The sequence below is a fragment of the Prenolepis imparis genome, unplaced genomic scaffold (assembly GCF_030444845.1).
Source record: "Prenolepis imparis isolate NDT839.2.m4 unplaced genomic scaffold, iyPreImpa1.0 SCAF_2, whole genome shotgun sequence".
Classification (NCBI taxonomy): domain Eukaryota; kingdom Metazoa; phylum Arthropoda; class Insecta; order Hymenoptera; family Formicidae; genus Prenolepis; species Prenolepis imparis.
This window is the reverse complement of record NW_028141160.1, coordinates 17,382,660-17,405,552: the sequence shown is the minus strand read 5'-3', so window position 1 is coordinate 17,405,552 and position 22,893 is coordinate 17,382,660. Positions and strand designations below refer to the sequence as shown.

At 31.3% G+C, this 22,893-nt stretch overlaps 6 protein-coding genes across 10 annotated transcripts; 2 read left to right on the top strand and 4 right to left on the bottom strand.

The window, feature by feature from the left end:
- Positions 1–8: 8 nt before the first annotated feature.
- Positions 9–2,396, top strand: Rpt2 (26S proteasome regulatory subunit Rpt2). Its single transcript, XM_083058879.1, has 5 exons — positions 9–69; positions 508–1,069; positions 1,279–1,665; positions 1,753–1,988; positions 2,130–2,396. The coding sequence occupies exons 1-5, from the start codon at positions 67–69 to the stop codon at positions 2,262–2,264; spliced, it is 1,323 nt and encodes a 440-aa protein (XP_082915005.1). The 5' UTR covers positions 9–66; the 3' UTR covers positions 2,265–2,396.
- On the bottom strand, positions 2,380–3,568 carry LOC145949122 (uncharacterized). Of its 3 annotated transcripts, none has more exons than XM_083058882.1 (4): positions 3,341–3,556; positions 3,188–3,245; positions 2,932–3,076; positions 2,380–2,813 (listed from the first exon to the last, which is right to left on the bottom strand). In XM_083058882.1, the coding sequence occupies exons 3-4, from the start codon at positions 3,043–3,045 to the stop codon at positions 2,448–2,450; spliced, it is 480 nt and encodes a 159-aa protein (XP_082915008.1). In that variant the 5' UTR covers positions 3,046–3,076; positions 3,188–3,245; positions 3,341–3,556; the 3' UTR covers positions 2,380–2,447. The 3 variants fall into 3 exon arrangements, with proteins under 3 accessions (XP_082915008.1, XP_082915006.1, XP_082915009.1); XM_083058880.1 differs by having other exon boundaries at positions 2,932–3,082; positions 3,341–3,555; XM_083058883.1 differs by having other exon boundaries at positions 2,380–2,802; positions 3,188–3,568.
- Positions 3,569–6,753: 3,185 nt separating this feature from the next.
- LOC145949120 (nuclear RNA export factor 1-like) lies at positions 6,754–11,832 on the bottom strand. The gene is made up of 10 exons (XM_083058878.1): positions 11,362–11,832; positions 10,211–10,413; positions 10,026–10,112; positions 9,297–9,540; positions 8,982–9,175; positions 8,793–8,905; positions 8,374–8,410; positions 8,029–8,255; positions 7,725–7,893; positions 6,754–7,567 (listed from the first exon to the last, which is right to left on the bottom strand). The coding sequence occupies exons 1-10, from the start codon at positions 11,471–11,473 to the stop codon at positions 7,139–7,141; spliced, it is 1,815 nt and encodes a 604-aa protein (XP_082915004.1). The 5' UTR covers positions 11,474–11,832; the 3' UTR covers positions 6,754–7,138.
- Positions 11,833–12,204: 372 nt separating this feature from the next.
- On the top strand, positions 12,205–13,457 carry LOC145932475 (18S rRNA aminocarboxypropyltransferase-like). The gene is made up of 4 exons (XM_083031449.1): positions 12,205–12,452; positions 12,526–12,692; positions 12,766–13,153; positions 13,232–13,457. Exons 1-4 carry the CDS (start codon positions 12,317–12,319, stop codon positions 13,336–13,338), a joined length of 798 nt encoding a protein of 265 aa, XP_082887575.1. The 5' UTR covers positions 12,205–12,316; the 3' UTR covers positions 13,339–13,457.
- Positions 13,458–13,695: 238 nt separating this feature from the next.
- Dnaaf3 (Dynein axonemal assembly factor 3) lies at positions 13,696–15,983 on the bottom strand. Its single transcript, XM_083058877.1, has 6 exons — positions 15,530–15,983; positions 15,270–15,459; positions 14,993–15,163; positions 14,666–14,848; positions 14,355–14,586; positions 13,696–14,280 (listed from the first exon to the last, which is right to left on the bottom strand). Exons 1-6 carry the CDS (start codon positions 15,771–15,773, stop codon positions 13,981–13,983), a joined length of 1,320 nt encoding a protein of 439 aa, XP_082915003.1. The 5' UTR covers positions 15,774–15,983; the 3' UTR covers positions 13,696–13,980.
- A 162-nt stretch (positions 15,984–16,145) lies between these two features.
- LOC145949117 (uncharacterized) lies at positions 16,146–22,470 on the bottom strand. Of its 3 annotated transcripts, XM_083058876.1 has the most exons (10): positions 21,388–21,525; positions 20,933–21,296; positions 20,345–20,580; positions 19,709–20,045; positions 19,168–19,374; positions 18,683–19,082; positions 18,006–18,155; positions 16,968–17,405; positions 16,652–16,845; positions 16,146–16,559 (listed from the first exon to the last, which is right to left on the bottom strand). In XM_083058876.1, exons 3-10 carry the CDS (start codon positions 20,536–20,538, stop codon positions 16,311–16,313), a joined length of 2,169 nt encoding a protein of 722 aa, XP_082915002.1. In that variant the 5' UTR covers positions 20,539–20,580; positions 20,933–21,296; positions 21,388–21,525; the 3' UTR covers positions 16,146–16,310. The 3 variants fall into 3 exon arrangements, with proteins under 3 accessions (XP_082915002.1, XP_082915001.1, XP_082915000.1); XM_083058875.1 differs by lacking the exon at positions 20,933–21,296 and having other exon boundaries at positions 19,177–19,374; positions 21,388–22,470; XM_083058874.1 differs by lacking the exon at positions 20,933–21,296 and having other exon boundaries at positions 21,388–22,461.
- Between the last annotated feature and the right edge of the window lie 423 nt (positions 22,471–22,893).

Here is a 22,893-nt window from a genome sequence, read left to right as displayed (position 1 = left end):
AATGTACAATCGAATCCTGGCGAATGACTTCGCCCTTTCGAAGAACAGCCAAGCATTAACCAGAAAATGGTAAGTCTGTCAAGATTAAAAAGAAACATTATTACGATTTATTGTTATAAAGCAATGTTTTCGTTATTTAGCACAATAAAAATTAATTACTGCTGTTAATGTTTCATTTTTTTCGCATTTATACTACTTTATACTCTTTCTTAGGTTAACCTTTCAAATGTTAGTTTACCTTCAAATTTTTGTATAAAAGAAGCTTATATGTAATAAATTAGTTAAATTTGTATAAATATAAAACAAATATTTTTCGTCGTATAATAAATTAAGATTTATTTACAATATAGTTAATATAAAAAATTTATTGTTCAAGAGAATATTTTATTAATTTTTCTAAGTAATTTAATGTATATATTTTTTAAGTTTATTTCTTTATTAATATATACATGGAATTTGATGTTGCATTAATTTAAAATATGACAAATGTAATAAAAATTATAACAGGGTCAAAACCAATCTGGTACTGGAGGTAGCGGAGGGGACAAGAAGGATGACAAAGATAAGAAGAAGAAGTATGAACCACCAATTCCCACGAGAGTGGGTAAAAAGAAGAGACGTACTAAAGGGCCAGATGCAGCTTTAAAACTGCCTCAAGTGACTCCTCACACACGTTGTAGACTGAAACTGTTGAAGCTGGAACGCATAAAGGATTACCTATTGATGGAGGAAGAGTTCATCAGGAATCAGGAACGCTTGAAGCCGCAAGAAGAGAAAAACGAGGAGGAAAGATCGAAAGTGGACGATCTTCGTGGGACACCAATGTCTGTTGGAACATTGGAAGAAATAATAGATGACAATCATGCAATAGTGTCCACCTCAGTTGGCTCCGAGCATTATGTATCCATCTTGTCATTTGTGGATAAAGATCAATTGGAACCTGGTTGCTCTGTGTTACTAAATCATAAAGTTCATGCTGTTGTTGGTGTGTTAGGAGATGATACAGATCCTATGGTTACAGTGATGAAGCTTGAAAAGGCTCCTCAAGAGACCTATACAGATATTGGAGGTATATTATATTTACATTTATCTATATTTATAAATCCTTAATTAATATTTTATTAAAATTGTTGATTTTTAATTAGAAGCTTCTAAAGTAATGTAACCAAATATAACGTTTAATCATAAATTAAAAAAAAAAAGATCTATTTTTGAAACAAGTTAAAATATAAAAATATAATTCAAAAGTATAATTCATGAATATTTTGTTATTTTCAGGTCTTGATATTCAAATTCAAGAGATTAAAGAATCTGTAGAATTACCATTAACCCATCCAGAATATTACGAGGAAATGGGTATTAAGCCTCCGAAGGGTGTGATACTTTATGGACCACCTGGAACAGGGAAGACATTGCTCGCTAAGGCTGTAGCTAATCAAACATCAGCTACATTTTTGAGAGTCGTTGGTTCTGAACTTATACAAAAATATCTAGGTGATGGCCCAAAGCTTGTGAGAGAACTCTTCAGAGTTGCTGAAGAGCATGCTCCCTCCATTGTCTTTATAGACGAGATAGATGCAGTAGGAACAAAGAGATACGATAGCAATAGCGGTGGTGAAAGGGAGATTCAGAGAACAATGCTGGAATTACTTAATCAACTTGATGGTATGTTAATTTCTTGTGTAAAATATATAAAAATATCTCTTGTGTGTGTATAGATTTAATATTAAATAGAACTTTTTTGATTACCAGGTTTTGATAGCAGAGGCGATGTGAAAGTAGTTATGGCTACCAACAGAATAGAGACCTTAGATCCTGCTTTAATCAGACCCGGTCGTATTGATAGAAAAATAGAATTCCCTCTACCAGATGAAAAGACCAAAAGAAGAATCTTTAATATTCACACGAGTAGAATGACTTTGGCACCTGACGTGAATCTTGCAGAGCTAATTATGGCAAAGGATGATCTCTCTGGTGCAGATATCAAGGTAAGAAATTCTTTTAAAAAGTTAATTTTGCATTATATGTACTGTTATTATACGAATGTTTTTCGTTATTTTTTTTTTAATTTGAAATATATTAATTATTAATTTAATTGAAAATATTAATTTAGAAAATAATATTTTTAGGCAATATGTACGGAAGCTGGTTTAATGGCTTTACGTGAACGCCGCATGAAGGTTACTAGCGACGATTTCAAGAAATCTAAAGAAAGCGTACTGTATCGAAAGAAAGAAGGCTCTCCTGAAGGATTATATCTATAAAAACATGAATTATTAATAATTTTCTGTATGATTGAGTCACATAATTATTCAAACATCTTAATAAAAATTTATATAAGGAAATTAATTTTTACAGTGAGGCATATTTATAAAAGTATTATGTAATTTTAATAATCTTTTTTTTATTCAACTAACATTATTTGTGTTATAAATACTAAAATATGTCTACTTTAAAGAGTTGTTAATCTTAATTCCAGATTTATTTAAAATTGGTTCAAAGTATTCATTTAGCCTATTTATTACTGCCGCAGAGTGTGTTCTCTGATTACTTATGATTTCAGAAAATTGAATATTCTCGTTCCAAGTTTTATTTTGCGATTCCATACTGCATATCCAACATGTACCTCGTCTAGTTTTATCGAAAACAGTGGTTATATCCACAGGATGTTTTACGGTAGGTGATAAATTGATAGCCAGACTTTTATATCTTCCCAATGTAAAAGCTGTCTCAAAACCATCTTTATAACCTATGTCAAATCCTTCTTGTAGAACAGAATCCGCTCCATCCTGTATCCCTTCTCTGTAACCAGTCTAAAAATAGAATTAAATATAAAACAGTACTGTGAGATATATACACAGACACACAAGCATTGAGGCATGCCTATACTTTGACACTGACTTGTCAAAATTTCTATGTATATATATATACCTTGACAGCAGCATCTGTAACACGTTCCCAACACCTTGAAGCGATGTGTAAAGAATCGTCATCTTCTGAATATGTATTGTGTTCCGTCGTTTTTCTTACATCTTCTCTCTCCATTATGAATAATTATGTATTATAAAATCTCTTTCTCGTTCTGAAATAATTTTAATTAAAATCTTCAACAAATTGAGATAAATTTCAATTAACCAAAATTAGCAAAAATGCTTTTAAAATTGTTTCAAACCTAAACACTACTCACGTGCTTTCCGTATATGTGACTATCTTCTTCTCCACATTTTCTTCTTTATTGGATTTTTCTACGAAACAAAGGGAAGAGTCATCTACTTATAATTAGGAAATATAGGTTAAGTAGAGCCAACAAAATCAGTCATATTATCGTGTTTTTTGAAACCTCTTCGCATGATATGATCTCCTAATGTACACTTCTTTGCATCTGATGTTTTACTATTAATTCAGGCGAGAGATGACACGGAGAATATATGTTGCAAAGAGGTATGTATTAGGAGAACATATCTTGCGAAGAAGTACTAAATAAGACGAATTTTCGAACGAATTTCGATACAGGCTGCGGTCGAGAATACACTACGAATGCTTTGAAACATCATTCTATCTTTGTTCTACATTCCAGAAGAATAAAGATAGAATGATGTTTCAAAGCATTCGTAGTGTATTCTCGACCGCAACCACAATCATACAATTCATCTGCTTGTACACTATATTACCGACTAAAAATGACGCATTTTATTTAAATAACATATACATATATATATATATATATATATATATATATGTCTTTTTTAGAGAGGAATTATATATACATTTGATATTTTTCATTATTTTTTCTCTCTCTCTCGTCATGCATATATTTTCAAAAATCTCTATTTATATTTATTTAGTTCTATTTTATTTAGATCGATTCGTTTTAGTTTCATTTCTTTTAATTATTTTCTCATCATTCTTCCTTTTTCGAAAAATTGAACTTATTTATTGATGTTAAATGCAAAAACAAATACATTTTCTATATATATTCCATATTACAGTTAGATTAAAATATAATGAAAATAACAAAATGTTACAGTTTTATGTGGACATATGTTTTTTTTATTAATATTTATACAATCACAGTACTTTGCTCATACAAAAAGAGGAGTTTTTAATATTCAAAATTTAAAAAATGTAAATATATATTTTAAAAAATGTGTTAAACTTATTTTATTAAATATATATACGTATATTTCTATACATTACATAATTAATTATAACATATTCACAACACTTTTATTAATTTATATATATATATAAATTAATAAAAGTGATGTGAATATGTATAATTATAATTAATAATATGTAATTATATATATATATATGTATATATATATACACACATACACACACACACACATATATACACACACATACATATATAATATTAATAATTTGAGTAATACATGTATAAATTATATTATATTTACATTATTTTTCCTCTGAGAAACAAGAAGAATAATGTAATCTGTTTATGTAATATTTATAATATAAATGGATATTCTCTCTTCGCATAGTTTTACAAATTAAAGTATCTATTAATTTTTGTCATATTCATATACATATAAGAATACAAAAAAGACATTTGAGAGAGACATATCAGAGTACTCACACACATATTGCTTTTCTTATTAAAATGATATGACATTGATAATGAGAACCTAGTCACTATAATGTCGCAGTTTAGCATACAAATATGTAAACATAAATTATTTTTCTTCTCTTTTTCAGCATCTAGATGCATATCTACCGATATAAAGAAAATTGCATCTTATTTCTTTTTATATGATGCGATAAATACTGGACTCGACATATAGAATTCGAACTGATTGACAGGTTTATCGCTTGAAGTACCGCATGTATAAATAATGCCATTGATACCTGTGGATTTCTTATGAGAAATTAGGCTATATATTGTCTAGGAATTGGAACTTAAAATATCATTTTCTTGCGCTGCATCTTTTTTTTCTCATTGTGTACTGTGAAATACAAGCCATTTTCTCAGTAGAATAACATTTCTATTGAATTTTATGCTTTGCACAGTGTTATTGTACAGCATTAACATAGGTATATATATCGTGAAATAAAATTATCAAATTTATTGTGAATAATTTAAAGTGTAGTTAAATAATTTATACTTATACTGCAATGAGAGCGCTCTCCTTTAATGATATATGTATAACAATTGTTACACATTCCAAAGCTGTATATTTCACTATTTAAATTTATAAAAAATTATTCAAATATTTATTTGTAACACACAATACTACATATTATATATGACAATTTCGAGAAATTGTTTCATATATATGCATATTTCATCTTCAGGAGAGAATTGTATCAACTTTTAGTTCTATAAATTTTCTTAAAAAAAAAAAAGAGAAAGAGAGAGGAGCAAATGTCCTATCTAAGCAATTACTTGAAACTTATATAAACATATTTAACTTAAATATTAATTATACTTAAAATATGTATAAAAATAAATTTGGCTTATCCGCATAAGTAATAAAAAATCTAGTATATATTAGAACAAGAATACAATATTCTATCTTTAAAAAATATAATTTTAAGGAAATAACGTATAAAGGAACTGTATACATTTAGGAACTGTATCAATTTAATCTTTTCGATATAAACTTTTTTATGTTAACTATAACATACTAATTATCACAGTGACCTCAAAAGGTTATAGAAAAGTTTTCTCGCAAGTATAAATAGAATTTTTTTCAGTTACTTATAGGTTTATCAATCTTACAAAAATATGTACAAGATTTTATAAAATATATTATTTTCTATAAAATTTTATAAAATATAAAATCCTGTATATTATGTGGAGATCTCTCATATATAATCTAATTTTTCTTTAATCTCTCATATATATTCTAACTTTCCTTTTTCTTTTTTCTTGCATCTTATCCACAAGTTAAGTAAAAAATATATATTTTCTACAATATATCTATCATCTCTGTATATATGTGTGTAAAACATTAACAAACCAACATAAAGACCATGAGTATGTAAACATATATCAATTTCTTTCTTCACTCATTCTTCATATAAATCGAAAAGATTAATCGACATAAATTAAAAATTATAATGTATGTTCTAAACACCTAAAAGCGTATGATCGCGAGAGCGATTAATAGTAAAACTATTAGTAATTTCTTTTTTAATTTTATAAAAAGTATTTTGATATGATTACTTTGGTATGAATACTGTGTAGTTATTATATACTATATGAATTCCATATTTTAACAGAAAATTAACAATATTTTTATCTATAATCTATACCCTGTATTTAATATAACTTTAATTGTTTAAAGAAATTTTTATATTATATATCAAAACTTAAAGATTTAAAAGAGAAAGTAATCTATAACAGAATTATTTAGTATTTTCCCAACTGATCAAAAAATACATTGAAATCCGACTTATTTTATCATGACACATTCATCTGTGTTTACATAACAGTTCGTACATTTTTCATAAATTAATACAGTGGCATCGATGAAAAATATATATAGATTTGTTTTTGGAATGTTATCAGTTACTGTCATTTTATTACAAATCTTCATCATACATATCAAAAAATTTATTGTAAACTTTCTTTTAAACAGAATAAAGGCTGGATTATAGAGGCCGTAAATTTTTTCCGTAACCGTAAATTTAAGGATTCAATCAATCACGTTGCCGAATCAAGCAACGCGATTGGTTGAATCCTTAAATTTACGGTTACGGAAAAAGTTTACGGCCTCTATAATCCAGCCTTAAGAGTTTTTAGATAAAACTATCTTATAAATAATTCCATTGAAAATTTGTAGTTTTGTAATACTTTCATTGATAACCACTGAATAGTATAAATATCAGAAGTTTATTAAAAATTCATAAAAATTGCAACATAAAGTCCTTCAAGTTCCTATTGATAATTTTTAATAAACTTCTTTTTGCATATTTTAAGCATTTTTGTTAATGTAAATTAAAACAAGACGGATTTTAAATAAAATTGTATCATCTTTCTAATATTGATCTTTGTCTTCAAGTTTTGATGCAAAATATAAAGAAAAATTTGTACGTTAAAAATGCAAACATGAATAGTACGATACAAAGTTCTGTGTTTTACAAGAATCATAATGATGAATTATTTTACTCATGTACATTTTGTGAATGCTTCTGATGGTATTTGTCCACATTTGAAGAAGTTTTGAAACGCAGTGAATGCATTATCATAATTCCACTGCATCTCTTGTAAGCACTTTAAACTCCATTTCGGATTCATGTTTGTTTGTTGACTCAATGTCTCTATCATTTGTTGTCTTACATCTTTGTTTAATTCTGGAGCTGTAGACTCCAGCAAAGTCTCGGTGGGTAACAGCTCCGGCGTCTTTAGCTGCATCGGCTGGCTCAATTGCTTCAATTGTGCCTCAGTTGGCAGATTAATATGCAATTGTTCATTGCGAATACAGTATCCATCACCCTCCGGAACAATTATGAATGTTCGATTGAAGTGACAGATGGATTGTTCCTCACTATTAAGCTCTTGAAAATAACCCGTTATCGTGATAAACATCATTGCTTGCTGTGAAGGAAATAAATTATCAACAAGTTATAAACATAAGTTATAAATTATAAACAAGAAATAAATTATCAATATAAATATATATCTATAAGTCTGTCTCTATTTTGTGCAATATTTAATGTACAAATCACCATTATGTAATTATATAACAACTTACTGCAACAAGAACAATATCCATAGTAAAGGTATCCAAAAGATGCCTTGTTTGTGGCATTTCTGATATAAAAGAAACAATAGGTAATCTACCATACTTCAATAACTGCTGTCTTCTGGCTGTGTCATATATTCTGAATAAATTCCGGCTATTTATGAGATACCTAAATAATCTGCGAAAAGAAATTTTACTTTATAAGCATTAGACGATAGTCAAAATACTAAAAATATATTATAATAATACTTAAGGCAGAAACAATACCTATGAGACAATATCATAATCTTTTGGAAGCTGCATAGACACTTACTTGTTAGCATGGGAAGTGTTTACTGTCATACTAAAGTGTGCCTCTTTTTCGTATGCATCAAGTAGAAATTGACGATTCTCACTATCCAATATAGTAAAATACTGTTGTAAAAATTGGCACGCAATTTGCTGCGCTTTTATATCAGTAAAAAGTATCCTTTGTGATTGTGGTATTTTGGTAGCTTCAATCACATCGAATCCAATTGGTCGTGGTAATTCCTTGTCATCCTTTTGAACAATGTAACAAAAATTTATGCCATATGAAAAGGTATATAAATTCAAATGTACTTATACAAGGTGGCCAGTGATAATCACCCGTTTAACAAAGAATATGTAAGATACTCACCAGACGCAGCAGCTTCGGGAACCATTTCAGGATGTCACTACAAAGAAAGAAAGAAAAGTCCACGTAAGAGTTCTATATGTTAATTGTATAATAAGATACGTTTCTTATTATGAAATAATAACAGAAGAAATGATATAAATAATATAATGTGGTGTAATATAAAATATTAAATAAATCAATCATGCAATAAAATGTGTTCTATTAGATGTAATTCAAAATAGATTTCTTGTGTAAGATCAATGTTTAGAAATTATACGTTAAAAAACATACATTTACTAATCTTTTCATACTTTTAAATAGTATAAAAGTAAATGCAATAACTGCTGTTGCAAAGTTGAATAACATCAGAAATTATTCTCGACATTTTCTTAACGAAAAAAAAATTATACTGAAATAATATATATACACATATATATTACCAAATGTAGTCACTTTGTTGAGATTCATATTTGTCACAGACAGGATTTCCAACCAATTTTAGTTCCTCCAGTTTTAGATTTTTAATAGCATTCAACTCATATATGTCTTTTATCTGGATGTGCAAAAATATAAATAAAAACATAAATGATAAAACCGAATAAAACCGAATGATATATAATTTGACTCACTTTATTATCGCCAATGTGCAGAATTTTCAAGTTTGAGAATTTTCTATTTAGCATCATAAGTTTATCAATCCTCTGCAGCTTATTGCTTTCTAAGTTCAAGGCTTCCAATGTTGGTATATATTCGCCCACGATATTTAACACGGTTATTAATATTACAGGATGATGTAATGCACAGAAATAATCATTAACAAGATCTGTAAGACATATATACATAAATTATAAAAAAAATCTTTAGTATTATTTGCGTTAATTAATAATCAGTTTTTAAATTTAGTATTATTATTTATTATGATTTATTAATCCTATTATACCAACCAGAATCTAGATGAAATTGTGACAAATTCAAAGCATTGGTCTCTTGCACATATCTCTTGAGTATGGTTTGTTTAACTTGTTCTTTATATTTATCATTTATCTCGTAATATGGATATTCTTGTTTTATGTACACTTGTAGTACGAAGCCGTCTATCAATGTGATTTTGCGATTACAATTTAGCAATTCGCGTGCCATCTTGTAATTGTCGACGTAAAAAGTAATTCCGTTCTCTGTTCTTTTATACTACAAGTAAATACAGAATTTAGTCATAAAGATTTAAGAATTCTATCTATTATATTGTAATATAATACATATGTCTATTACTATATGCAGTTTAATGTTTCTTGCTCTTATTGCAGCCGTTTTTAATTATAACATTAAAAGAAAAAATTACATAAATTATTTTCTTGCAAACAGAAATTAATTTTTAAATACAGATTAATAAGAAAATGTCTTTTAATTCATATAATTTCTCACTTTTGATATCATAGTTTGATATATAACTGCAACAAGAATAAAAATCTTAAATTAATATATCATATTGCTAAACATTAGTATAATTTAAGATTTCCTGTCATTCACTGCAAATAAGCCATATCAAATTATAGTATTAGAATTTATCATGTGAATTTTTATATCATCAATATATTATAGCAATAAACATATATAGAATAATTATGTAAATGTTGAATAAAATATAAATTTAAAAAAAAAGAAATTATATTTACCATTATTGGAACGAATACTTTAGGTGTCATGTAGCTTAATAAAGCATTTATAATATAATCTTTTTCATATTTGTGGCCATATGATATCTGCGATATATAAGTAATATTAGAAGTTTATAAAAAAATTTATCTTAAATCTTAATGTATGTATATGATGCGTATTATGTAAGAAAAATAGCACTTACATTAATTCTATACCACATCAATTCATTATTATGTGGATTCTGTAATCTTTTAATTTGGATTCCTCTATTATACTCATATCTTTGTAGAAAATTGTTTTTTTGTCGAGGTAAACGATTCTCCAAAAACCTTCTAAATGAACTTGACTGAACACACCTGGTGAATAGTTGCTTATTGGGTCTCATATTATCTTCATCAATTGATTCTATAAACAGATAGAAATTGTATAAAATAGTGACTACATATTCAGAAATATATTCAGAAGAATCTTTAATATTATTCTTCATAATGACTTTAGTTTACAATTCACATTTTAATAAAATTTACTTTTGAGAGAGAGAGATTAATATTTTAATATTTTATTATATATAATTGAAATTCATAAGAATGTACACAAAACTTATATTAATTACAATGTGCATACTTTCAATATACAAAAACGTTCTTTCTTTTGTACTATAAAATGTACTTGCAAACTAATTTAGTATTTTTTTCTTTAATTAGTTTATATTATCTATACATAAGTTTATTAATTTGTATAATTTATGTGAAAGAAAATATTTATATAAGTACATGAATATGAGATTCTCCTATATAAGATACAAAAGTTTCTATTCAAAGAACCTTATAAAGATGTAATAAATAAAAAATTAGTTTTTTATTATTCCTGTTCTTGTTTGTAAATTCTTTTTTCATACAAATCTAATTTTTCACAATTTTGAAAACAAAAGATGACATTGCAAAAGGTGCATTATAATTTTTGAAGGAATTCAATTATCATTGATGATAAGGATATAAAAAGTTATAAAATTTAAACTACACAGAACATGAGAAGAGAATAAGATTGCCAGTCACGAATTTATGTTTTAATTTATTGAGATCCGAAATTATAGCATCTTGTATATACAAATTCTCTACATTATTCATTTTATCCTCTCACATGCAATAAATATAGCTTCATGCGTAAAAAGAGATAAATAAAAAAATACAAGAGATTAATGTTTCGATAAATTAAAGTGTATCTGCGAAATTTGTTGGAAAAATGTAAACGTAAATACATTTATACACACAAGCTGCGCAAAAAGTGCGCGTAATAAAATTAATCATCTAACCAATTGTTTACAAAATTGGATAGATAGGTCTGATAGTTTACCGATATAACGTCGTAAGACATTTGCACGAAGCGTGAAAGGATTAACAATAAACTTCTTAGTCGAGTCTTTCATTGACTTTAATCGATAGGATCGACCCAATTCCTTCGGCATTTTTCTTCAAATTTTCTTCAAGGCGTAATACACAAACACTCGTTACAGGTATCCGGTATCCGGCATTACTATGCGTAACCACGTGACATTCAAGAATTGTGGGAGCGTTTTTTTATTTCCATCGCCTCGCATTTTGCGCAATATATATATATATATATATATAAATGCGTGCAATTAATAAATTACAAAATATCAACGTGCTTTCTTTTATTTTTATATTAAGAATATTTCCGTCTTTATAAAATTATTCAATATATATTTAAATTCAGACTTTTTTTTATGTATACTATTTTTGTCAAATATTTATTCTTTCGAATCTTCAGACGACACGATCAGCGAGCGAAAAGCTATAAATTTGTCCTTCTTAACTGAACGGAATAAAATAAGATAGATATCTATTTAAAGATTGGAGGGACAAAGAGGAAAAGATAATGAAAACAATGACGAATTGATATCTCTTTGTTTTTAGTCACGTGTGACGTCTTTTGACGCTGAAACAGTGTTGCCAATTTCAGGGGGAGCCGCGAGCCGTGGCGGGTGGTGGGGGGAGCGGCATGTTGGGGGCTCGGGGGTGCGCGCGCCGTTTCGTCACGTGACTGCATCACGTGGCTGCGTCACGTGGTTTGGTGTGCCCCCCACCACCACCTCTGCGCAGCCGCCACGGCTCGCCCCTGAAATTGGCAACACTGCGCTGAAATCCAACAGCTGATATTTGTCAGGTTAATGTCACGTGACAACAAATGTTAGATTAGGTTAGATTAGATACGACTTGGGGGAACTTGGGGTCTCGGGTCACGTCAAGTGCACAGTGGAAGATAATACGTCAAGCAGCTTGAATAAGAAATGTCGGGACGTAGGAAACAAAATAAGAAGAAATTGTTGCAAAGAAGGCCCCGACATGTTCTTGGCAAAGAGCAGAGGTACCATCAGAAAAGGGACATGGAATCGGAGGGATCGGACAAGGAGAATGAAGAGACAGGTTAGATGGATTTCGCGAAATTCAATGGGCTTCTTATTGTAACAGTCGGGATTGAATATTTGAATATTTTCAGAACCGATAGACGAATGGCCGTTACCCTTTCACGTGGCTATGTGGGATATGAGGAACTGTGATCCTAAGAAATGTACCGGCAAGAAGTTGGTGAAACATAACTTGATAAAGATATTGCGATTAGGCACTCTATTTCCAGGCTTGTGTCTTATTCCACTTGGTAAAGAGGTAGTTAATAAACAGAAAGAAACCACCCCAGTCTCGACGTTGCAGGCGCAATATTGAAATATTTTTATTACAGTGTGTAACATCGATGGATCGTGAGATAGTGGAAAAATATGGCTGTGCGGTAGTGGATTGCAGTTGGTCTCGTATAAACAACACTCCCTCTCATAAATTGAAAATGTCTCATTCTCGTATATTGCCGTTTTTGGTTGCTACCAATCCAATAAACTATGGAAAACCTTATCAATTGAGCTGTGTCGAAGCTATAGCAGCTACTTTAATTATAACTGGATTCCCAAATGAGGCTAAGCTCTATCTCGAAAAATTTCGATGGGGACACTCATTCTTAGAAGTGAATGGCGAACTATTGGAAAAGTATGCTCGTTGCACAAACACTGAAGAAGCGATGGCGGTACAAGAGAAATTTTTAAAAGATGCCAGACAGGAGAAAATAGATAGATGTGGTAAGAGTACTCTCTCTTCTTTCTGTAACTGTGTTCTATATTTATTTTTTTCTAATATATCTGTTTTTTTATAATTAGCACTTTCTGATTATCCACAAAGTGATTTGGAATCTGAAGAAGAGGAAAAAAAAGATCAGAAAATAATATCTGAAATAACTAAAGAACTTGCCAGTACAAGAATATAAAGTACAATATTAATTATATTTAACAAATATTACAAACATTTGCATATTTTGTATATTTGGTTGAAATAATTATTATTGATTATATTATGTAGAGAGGAATTATGTATAAATTATATATTTATTATTATTGTATAAATCTATTATTTATGTAATAATATTATGTATTATGTAAAAATTATGTATATCATATAATATTATGTAACATAACATTATATGTGTAATATATAATTATATTATATAATACAATAATATAAAATATATATTATAATATATAATACAATAATATATATAATTATTGTATATATATTAATATATAGTATTTAATAAAACAATGAAGAAAATTTCTTTGTGGCTTCTTTCATATATTACATTTTTTCATAAAACAAAATAAATTACATCTCCATTTTATATGTCAAATAATATCATAAATTTTTTAAAAATACAATAAAACATTTGATGAACTCTGTTCATCATCGAGAGAAACTTATTGTTAGATTTAAACTATCTTAATATCTATATGGAATCGAAAATCTTTAATGTTTGCCAATTCAGTCTAAAATTAATATTCTCTTTTAAATATAATATCCGCATTTCTTTAACTTTATCGATTAGAACTCCTTTATTTTTGCTCAACTGCGCTTTTTAATTTTTACAGAAACGGGCAAAAACATGCTCATTGGAATCAAAATCGTGGAGTGAACGAAGTCCATTTTTTTGTGCGAGATCTTTCAGTTCTTCAGTAAAGTTCTTCAAATCCTCTTTGCGCAGATCCGCTAGATATTTGCGCGATTCTACAATTACCGATGCACCTGTCGATGCTAATGGTACCAAATTTTCTAACTGCTTTGTCATATTGTGCGCTACCCAAACTAGATGAAATCTATTTACGTATTCGCTTTTAGATTTGTAGGATTCCAACGATGTTACAGGATGAAAGATTATCTAAAACAAAAACAAAAAATTGAAACTCGTGCACAAAATATTCTTTAACTTATTAAGTAGTAATATAAACGCACTTTGTGATTTGGTATTTCCACCCAAGAAATTTTTTCTTTATTTGATTTGTCTCCGATATTGGTCCATAATTCGTTTTCTATTTCGATGTCTGGCATCTCGTTTACTATAACACCATTTAGAATAGAGGCATCTCTATGAGCACCCACATAATCTTCGCACAATGGTTCTTTAGTTCTTATCTCGTGAATTGCACGCATTATTTCACGCTCCGCAATATCAGTTGCCCTAAATCTTTCAATTAAAATATTTAATTTAATTATCTTAATTTATCAGAAATTGTGTTTTCTTGTTGGGGGAAAGTGTGTCTTACTTTTTGTCCTCTTTTTTTTCGATGGCAGCCCAAGTAAAATAGGGACCATTTACGATGTCTCCTAAATACGCATAATGTACAAAACCAGATCCATATTGTATTATGTTATTTATTAGAGTCGGATTGCTTCTGGCTGGTTCACCTTCGAGCCATGTAAATGCTACTCCATTATTTCTCCAAAATCTAATTAATGATAATAATAATAATAATAATTCACTGAGCATGTATGTCTTCTTGTCGCTCGAATATTGAAATCATTGAAATCATATAATTTTACTTAAAGTAGCATTGTATTCAGTTTTTACATTATATGCTTACAAAACATACCTATATTCTTGTATCGTAAGATTATTAATACATCTGGGCTTTAAAACCATATAATAATCCCACTCGAAAACACCTTCTTTGCAATCGTATCGCGTTTTCAGAGATTTTCTAATTCTGCGATCCCAATAATTTATTATAGGGACTCCTTCGCATGTTGCACGCGTCCAAAATCTTAAACAAATATGCTACATAAATACTCGAAAATACATTAAGTATTTCTATCATTTAAAATCAAATATTCTTTTGCAATATTACATTCTTATATGCGTTAACTTACTTAAAGATGCATTCTAAATTATCTCTATCTTTATGCTTAAATTTTTCCAACAATAACCATGGACAATCAATGGTCTGAGTTGGAATATCGATCAGTTGTTTAGTACATTTTGCTAAATATTTGGCCGTAGCCGGTCTTAAGAGGGTATTTCCTAAAATCTCCAGATAGTATCGCGTTGCCTCCTGCAATCCTTCATATTACAATAATTATGCCATGTATTTTTTTTCATTTAGAATAGGCTCATTGCTACTTGTACATACCTAGATTTCTTTCTAAACAAATGCTCAATAAAAGTATCGATTTGGCAACTTGTTCCAAAGTCGGTTCGATAACGTGATACGTGATACTTCGATCGGGATGCGTGTAAGATAATGCTAATGTCTTCATGATGTGTCGCGCATCGCCAGCACCTACAATCAATACTTCAAGATTGTCTGAAATTTGGTCTTCTCTCTGAGTCACCTCAGATTGCAGATCTAGCGGATGACTATATCCCCACCACATGTTATATTTTTAGATTTGTATGCTGATTTTGACGAAACGCACACTTTAGTTATATACGATTGTAAAGGTTTCTGTTCACCAAGTATAGTTCCTATACATATACAAGATCTGTTATCTCCATGACAACATCACAAACAGTATAAATGATATAAAGTATAAATGAATGAAGAGAATCTTCATTCGAATTCAATGTTTTAATTTTTTTAAAGAGATGGTGTCGCTGAACAGATATTAACTTTATATCAATGCATAAATTAATTGGAGGCAGAAATGAAATGAATAGAAAGACGTTTGGCAAGAGGAGTAAGAAGCATTATATTAAAATAAAAACATATTTATATAATAAAATTATAAACATATTGTTATCCATAGTGAAAGTCATGTGTCTTCGAGACTTATAAAATCATTTATTTATATTCCTATATATATATATATATATCTCTAGAATCTGACACAGATAAAAATAGATTTCTTTTGAACTTTTTTCTTTCAGAAAGTTTATAAACATCTTCCATATTCATTCGGTTTTATAACAGCTTATTTATCCCTTTTTTTCTGAGCGCGTTTATTACCACAGCGTTGTAAAAGATCAGTGATAGGACCCTTATGTTGAAATATGGTGACGAGCTGCGTGCGTGCTTCGTTCATTCCTTCGCTAATTAAACTACTGCGCTGCATGTTTCCCTTAATCAATTCATTTACACGCTCCAGCCCATCATTGTGTCTGGTTTTAACTGTTTGCTGTGATTCCAGTAGCATTAAAGTAGTTTTTAACTTTTCGTGTACCTGTAAAACGTATAATACGTATAATAGAAATTATTTACTACTACTTTATACCGAAAGCTCCAAAAAATATGACAAATCAACATTTTTCACACCTGTTTTTCAAGATCTGCAATGTCTTCCATTTGCGTAGTAAGATGATAAACTTTCCATCCATTCAGTTTCTGTAATACATGTTTTTGCTGTGCCAGTTCAGCAACTGTAGGTCTTCTCTCTTCGCGAGGTCGAACATCACTAGGTCTTCTATAATGGTGTAGTCTAACACTCCATTTGTTTTTCCAAGAAGAACCTGAAAACGAGCAATATTTGATTAGAAAAAAAATTTATAACATATATAATTAAAATCAACACACACACACATATATATGTTTCTATATATAGACAATATATAAAAATGAAATATTTACAAACCTATCAAACTTGGAATAGGTCGGTTTCTTATTGTGTGTTCCGTTTGTTGATTAGATGATTTGATGTCACTTTGGACACTGGAGACTTGTCTCTTGTCAGATAACTTTTCTTTTGATTCTTCTTTGTTTTCCCTTTTCATTTTCTCCTCTGTAATAAATTGCATCTCTTCCTCTGTACATCTAGGTTCAGTTAATTCTACACCTGTAAGTTGTTGTTTGCGAGGCTTTTTTCTTGGTGACATTTCTACAATAGGATTGATAGTAATTCTCGATTGTTCAAGTTCCTCATCAAGACCAGGTGAAGATGTAGCAGATACGGTCGTAGATCCGGAACTTTGGCATCCACCACCATCCAGATCTCCTTTCGGCGACAATGGCGGACTGATCGATCTACTTGATGGTAGAGACGCTAATATAGGATTTAAATTTTTAGCCGCACCTGACATAATTAAAAAAGAATTATGTTAGCCAGTTTATTTTCAAAAAAATTATGATTTAACATGACAAATTAAAACGATTATATATCTGATCTAATTGATATTTAAACAATTTAAATATATCCAAGAATAGAGAATAAAAAAAATTTATGATTAAGACGTAAATAGTTGCAGTGAAACAACTTCAATATATAAAGAAAATTTATTTGAAATTTTCTATGCTAGTATTCTTTTCACTTTGAGAACAGCTTTAGCAAACTAATTGTAAGATCAAGTTATATTATACATAAATGATCATAGCTTTGTAAATATTTATAGCTATGTAATTATTTATAGCTATGTACATGTAAATATTTTGCTGATATGTACACAAAAAATCAATGTAGATTATTGCAAACCAATACTAAAAGTTCTTCAATTTCTACCATTACGAAGCAATAAAAAAACATATTAAAAAAATTGTTTAACATGATACAAGATTCCTTAATGGCTTATATTGTTAGTGATATTTTTCCTATTCTTTATTATCTATATAATAATACTTTTTTATAAAATGTGACACTATTGCTTTAGTTATTTTTTACAAGTTCATATAATCATACCTTTAACAGGTGAATTGTCATGATCTCTCTTTCTCAGGATGCTTGGTCTGGGAGATGCATTAGGTTTACCTGCATGAGGTTCCTCATATCCTGGTTCAACAACTAATCGTACTGGTTGCACTGAGCCCTGTCGAAATGGCGAATATGTTCCTGAAAAATAAAGTACAATAGTTTTTCAGCATTTTTTTTTAATTGTAGAGAGGTATGAAAAAGAAATTTAGAAGATATAGGTCATTTGTCAGCATGGGCGTCTGTAGGATTTTTTCCAGGGGGGAGGGGGGCATGATTAACATTTTTTTGTTTCTTCTTAATTTTTTATATTAAATATGCAAATAAGTTCCAATGTTTATTCAAAAGAAGAGTAAATGCTTAATTTTTGACTGATTCCAAGGGAAGACAAATGCCCCTTCTACTTGATGGTAGAGACGCTAATACAGGATTTAAATTTTTAGCCGCACCTGACATAATTAAAGCAAAATTGATTTAACATGATTATGATTTAATAATGATTTAAATTGATTTAACACGATAAAATTAAAACAATTATATATCTGATCTGCTATTTAAACATAATTGAAATATAATTGAATCAATGACAATGTTTCATAAAAATTAATAATAAACACCCCCTCCTATGGACGCCCATGTTTGTCAATTTTTAATCATAATGATTTTACCTGCAGTCTCAAAGGAATAGTATGTAGTGGTGGTATGCGGCGGAGCTATGTATTGTCCTTGAACCGGTTGTGCGGAACTGGTAGTTGTACCGCTGTTGGTAGACGATACGCGTAAGCTAGTTGGTTGCACCGGCTTAATCTGGACGGTTTGTCCGATATTCTGTGGCTGTGCAGTAGCGGCTTTGACTGGTGCCGGTGCAGCCCTCACGGGTACTATGGGCAGAGGATGTAAAGACATTCCTGTGATTTTCGCAACTGTCGTTGGGACCGTTTGCAGTATACGCATCGCGTTCGACTGCGTATTCGCGGTCGTCGTAATCACTTGCGACACCGTACTGAAGCTCGACAGGGATGTGACAACGGTTTGAACGACACGTGGTCCACCTTGTTGCTGTTGAATCTGTTGAATTTATATTTTACTCGTTAATCTCGAAGCAATTTTCTGTATTTTCTATATATTAATGATAATTAAAAAAAACACACACATGACTAACTTGTTGCGAAGGAATAACGATATGACTGACGGCACCGGTCGATGGTCCGGCTACTGTGTTAATTGACAATTGTCGTCCTGGCGTTTCCACCGAACCGATGGTAACTGAAGTCGTGCTGCTAATTCTGCTCGCCGCATCTATAGGTGCCGGTATAGTTATACGCTTCGTAGTGGTTACAGCTCTGCTGGATTGGCTAGGCTAAACATTTCAATAAAAGAATTTATGAGAATGAAGAATTTATAATGAAGAATTTATAAATACGTTAATTGTACATTTTTTTCGATTTTAGGATGTAATCCAAAAAGATTGTACAACCGTTTACGTATGCCTTCATTTCCGGGTCGAACGCATCGGTATTCACGTTCAACTTATGTTTGACAACTGTAAGTTTTTGAAAGTGTGTGAAAAAATAAACATAAAGTGAAAAATCTTAATCAATATTACATGTGTAGTGTGTGTATAAATATATACATATATATATATCTAAATTATATAATTTACATATTTTATATATCTAAATTATATAATTTACTTGAATGGTTTGTGTTGATGATCTTCCGGTTTGCGAAGTTTGCGATACAGTTACTACTTGCGGCGTCGGCGGTCTGCTTTGTGCAACTGGAAGTCTGGTAATATTATTCGTTTGCAAGATGGGCGCTATTAATCTGGACGGACTACCAGTGACCATGGCTTGAACAGATCTTCCCTGACTGGTTGGTGTGATTAGTCGTGTCTGTTGCCCCGTATATATGGCAGATGATGGTTTGGAGACTCTACTGACTGGAGGCGCGGGATGTCTTTGAGGTACACTTTGCGCGTATACGACAGATGTTTTAGGTTGCCATTGGGGATTGGAGATTGGTGTATTACTATAAAAAAAAAAATGATACAGATAAGAATTCAATAGATTTGTCTATTAAAATAATTTTGCATATATGTTTTTATATATTTGCCAATTTATTTTTATTACAAAAAAGATTAAAAAAAAAGAATTTTAATTAAAATTTTATCACTGTCCTTTGTTAATTCCAATGAGTCTTAATAAGACATTGATTCTCTAACTCGAAATCAAAGCATTCTTAGATTATATTCTATTTGCTTTGTTATTATCATCTTGAAAAATTCTATCTTTTTAAATCCTGGTCTTCTTTATTCTCAATATACATACCCTGGTCTAGTAGTAGGCACAGTTTGTCCTGTATTTGCTCTGACAATAGGAGTTGCAACTGTTGATCTAGGTGCAGAGATATTAGCAACCGCTGCGGGTCCTCGCGGTACGTGGTATGTGGCTGGCATATTGACTGCTTGTTGTGTCAATTGTTGTGTCTGTGGTTGGTTTTGCCTGTCCACAGTATTTAACATTCCTGGTGATATTATTTTCACTGTAGGTCCTATAGAACATAACTGTAGAAACAATAAAATTGATATTAATAAACTTATTATATGACAAGATGTGCATATATGAGTATTAAAACATTATAATAACTCTCGATACTTGTCATATTTATTGTAAATATATACTATAGAAAATATATTGTAGAAAATCTATATAAATTATCTAAAGAATTGTTACTATCTTTTACTATCTATTAAGAATTATATAAAAATCATATTTTTTTATATATACTGATATACTTTTATTTTATAAAATAATAATAGTAATAGCAGTAAGTATAAATCTATATATCAGATCTTAAGTTACATTATTAATATATATTTGAACCCCATTGATTAAGAGTAAAGTTAAGACATTAACCCAAGATTTGAATCATGAAGTTCTAATTCCCAGTAGGCTGTTCACCCCTGTGGCCCCTGGATCTATATTTTTTGTATTTCAAAGGCACAAGCATGTCTTCTTTTTCATCCGTGTATCAAGCATGTATTCTTTTTCAATCTTGACATTTTTTCTATCTTGCAATTCTGAGATGGAATATATGCGTCCTTAGAGTCACAGGACCTGTTAAAAGTCCAATTGCAACTCTAAATCTATTCATTGTTAAACATATTTACTCTCTATATAACCTCTATATACGAAGGTGTTCCACCAATAGTTTTGGATTGGCAACAGCTGTTGTAGATTCCCCACCTGGTTAGATAGGGGCCTTTCACTTGACCAGATACTTTGTACATATAATGCAGAATGAATAAATTGAAATAAATACTGCTGTGTATAAAAAAAAACAACTTATACTTATTGAATACTGGAATTACCGTAGTTGTTATTTTACTGGTTTCTACTGACGAGGTAGCCCCCGAGGATGCCAAAGGCTTCACTATGGTCAGCTTCGAATTCGTGTCCAGGGATATCGATTTGCCCACCAAACCACTGCCGGGTGTCACCGAGCCGACAATAGTCTGAATGTTCTGTATACCACTCTGAACCACACTCTGTACATTCTGTTGCACACTCTGTACATTCTGCATCGTAGTCAAGTTCTGTGCCACAGTTTGCACAGTCGTTTCCGGCAGACGTTTGTCGCCCGCGCCGCCGCCACTCACGGTGCTCAATGTATTCATATTTGCGTTGTCGACGAAATTTAATTAATCACAAGGATCAGGAGTTCATAGAAAAATCCTAAAAATTAATCGTAAGGCGAGTGTATTACGGCGAGACGAAGAAGTAGAGAGACGACGAAGGATTCACGACGGACGAATAAAGTTCACCAGGTTCACCAGGTTGAAGATACGTCACGTTCTAAGTGGAGCAACCTTCGTGCTACGAATCTCAGTCCGAATTGTTGTTTTGTGTCAGGAGGAGGAGTAGTCAGCCGCATCCGACAACATTGGAGGTTACGCCGCTCCGTTGATGCACGCGGGAGAATTCTACGTTCCGGGGACGACGCGCGGTCGCCTCGTCGTTGATGTCGCGCATTTCCGGGCGAGAAGAGGCGCCGCGTGGCACAAAAACTGTCAGATTTTCTTCACGCGCGTTTTCGATCCGAGCGACGAGCAGCAACTGATTCTCTTTCGTGCTGCAAGAATGCGAAAACCTGTGTAGAGGATCCTCGGCTCGGCGAAATGTTCGCCGAGAATCGCGCGATACCTTCTCGGACACGCGAAAGTCTTCACTCGAAAGTTCCGATCAGCAAAAAAAAACACCAAAATCCGTGCAACGCTTCTCCCGCATCGTTCTCCGAAAGTTTATAGCGCGTAATTTCAGTAATGTAAGCACGATGCAGTCTGGGAAGCTTTGACGTGACGTCTCTGCGAATGTCACGCGTATGTAGGAATTTTTTTCTCGACGCTGATTCGACGACCAATCAGCTGTTTGGACAAACATTCGCGAGAAACTCTCAAAATCCTAGAAACTCTCTATCCGATAGCCAATCAAAACAGCCGACAGTTCGGTTGACGCATCACAACGAGAAGTAAGCAAATCGACCAATTGCAATCGATCTTATTGTACCACACTAGCGATTCAGTAGCCGGTAGGCGATTGCTGTTTAGCGGAGGTTAGCCATTCGCCATTTGTCTATTTTTCGAGTGTCGATGTCGATGTGCGCGGCGCGTTCGACGTTCGACCTTCAAGTGGTGCGCGTTACGCGGTCACGCGGCGCGCGAAGTGGGGGTTGAGGGTGGGGGGGTGCGCGCGCCGGGCGCCGGCGCCGCGCCGCGCGCGCATCCCCCACCCCCTACCACACCCCACCACCTACCACCCATCACTTTCATGCTTCATGCCTCGTATTGCGCGAGTACTCTGCGTTGATACCACTGCTT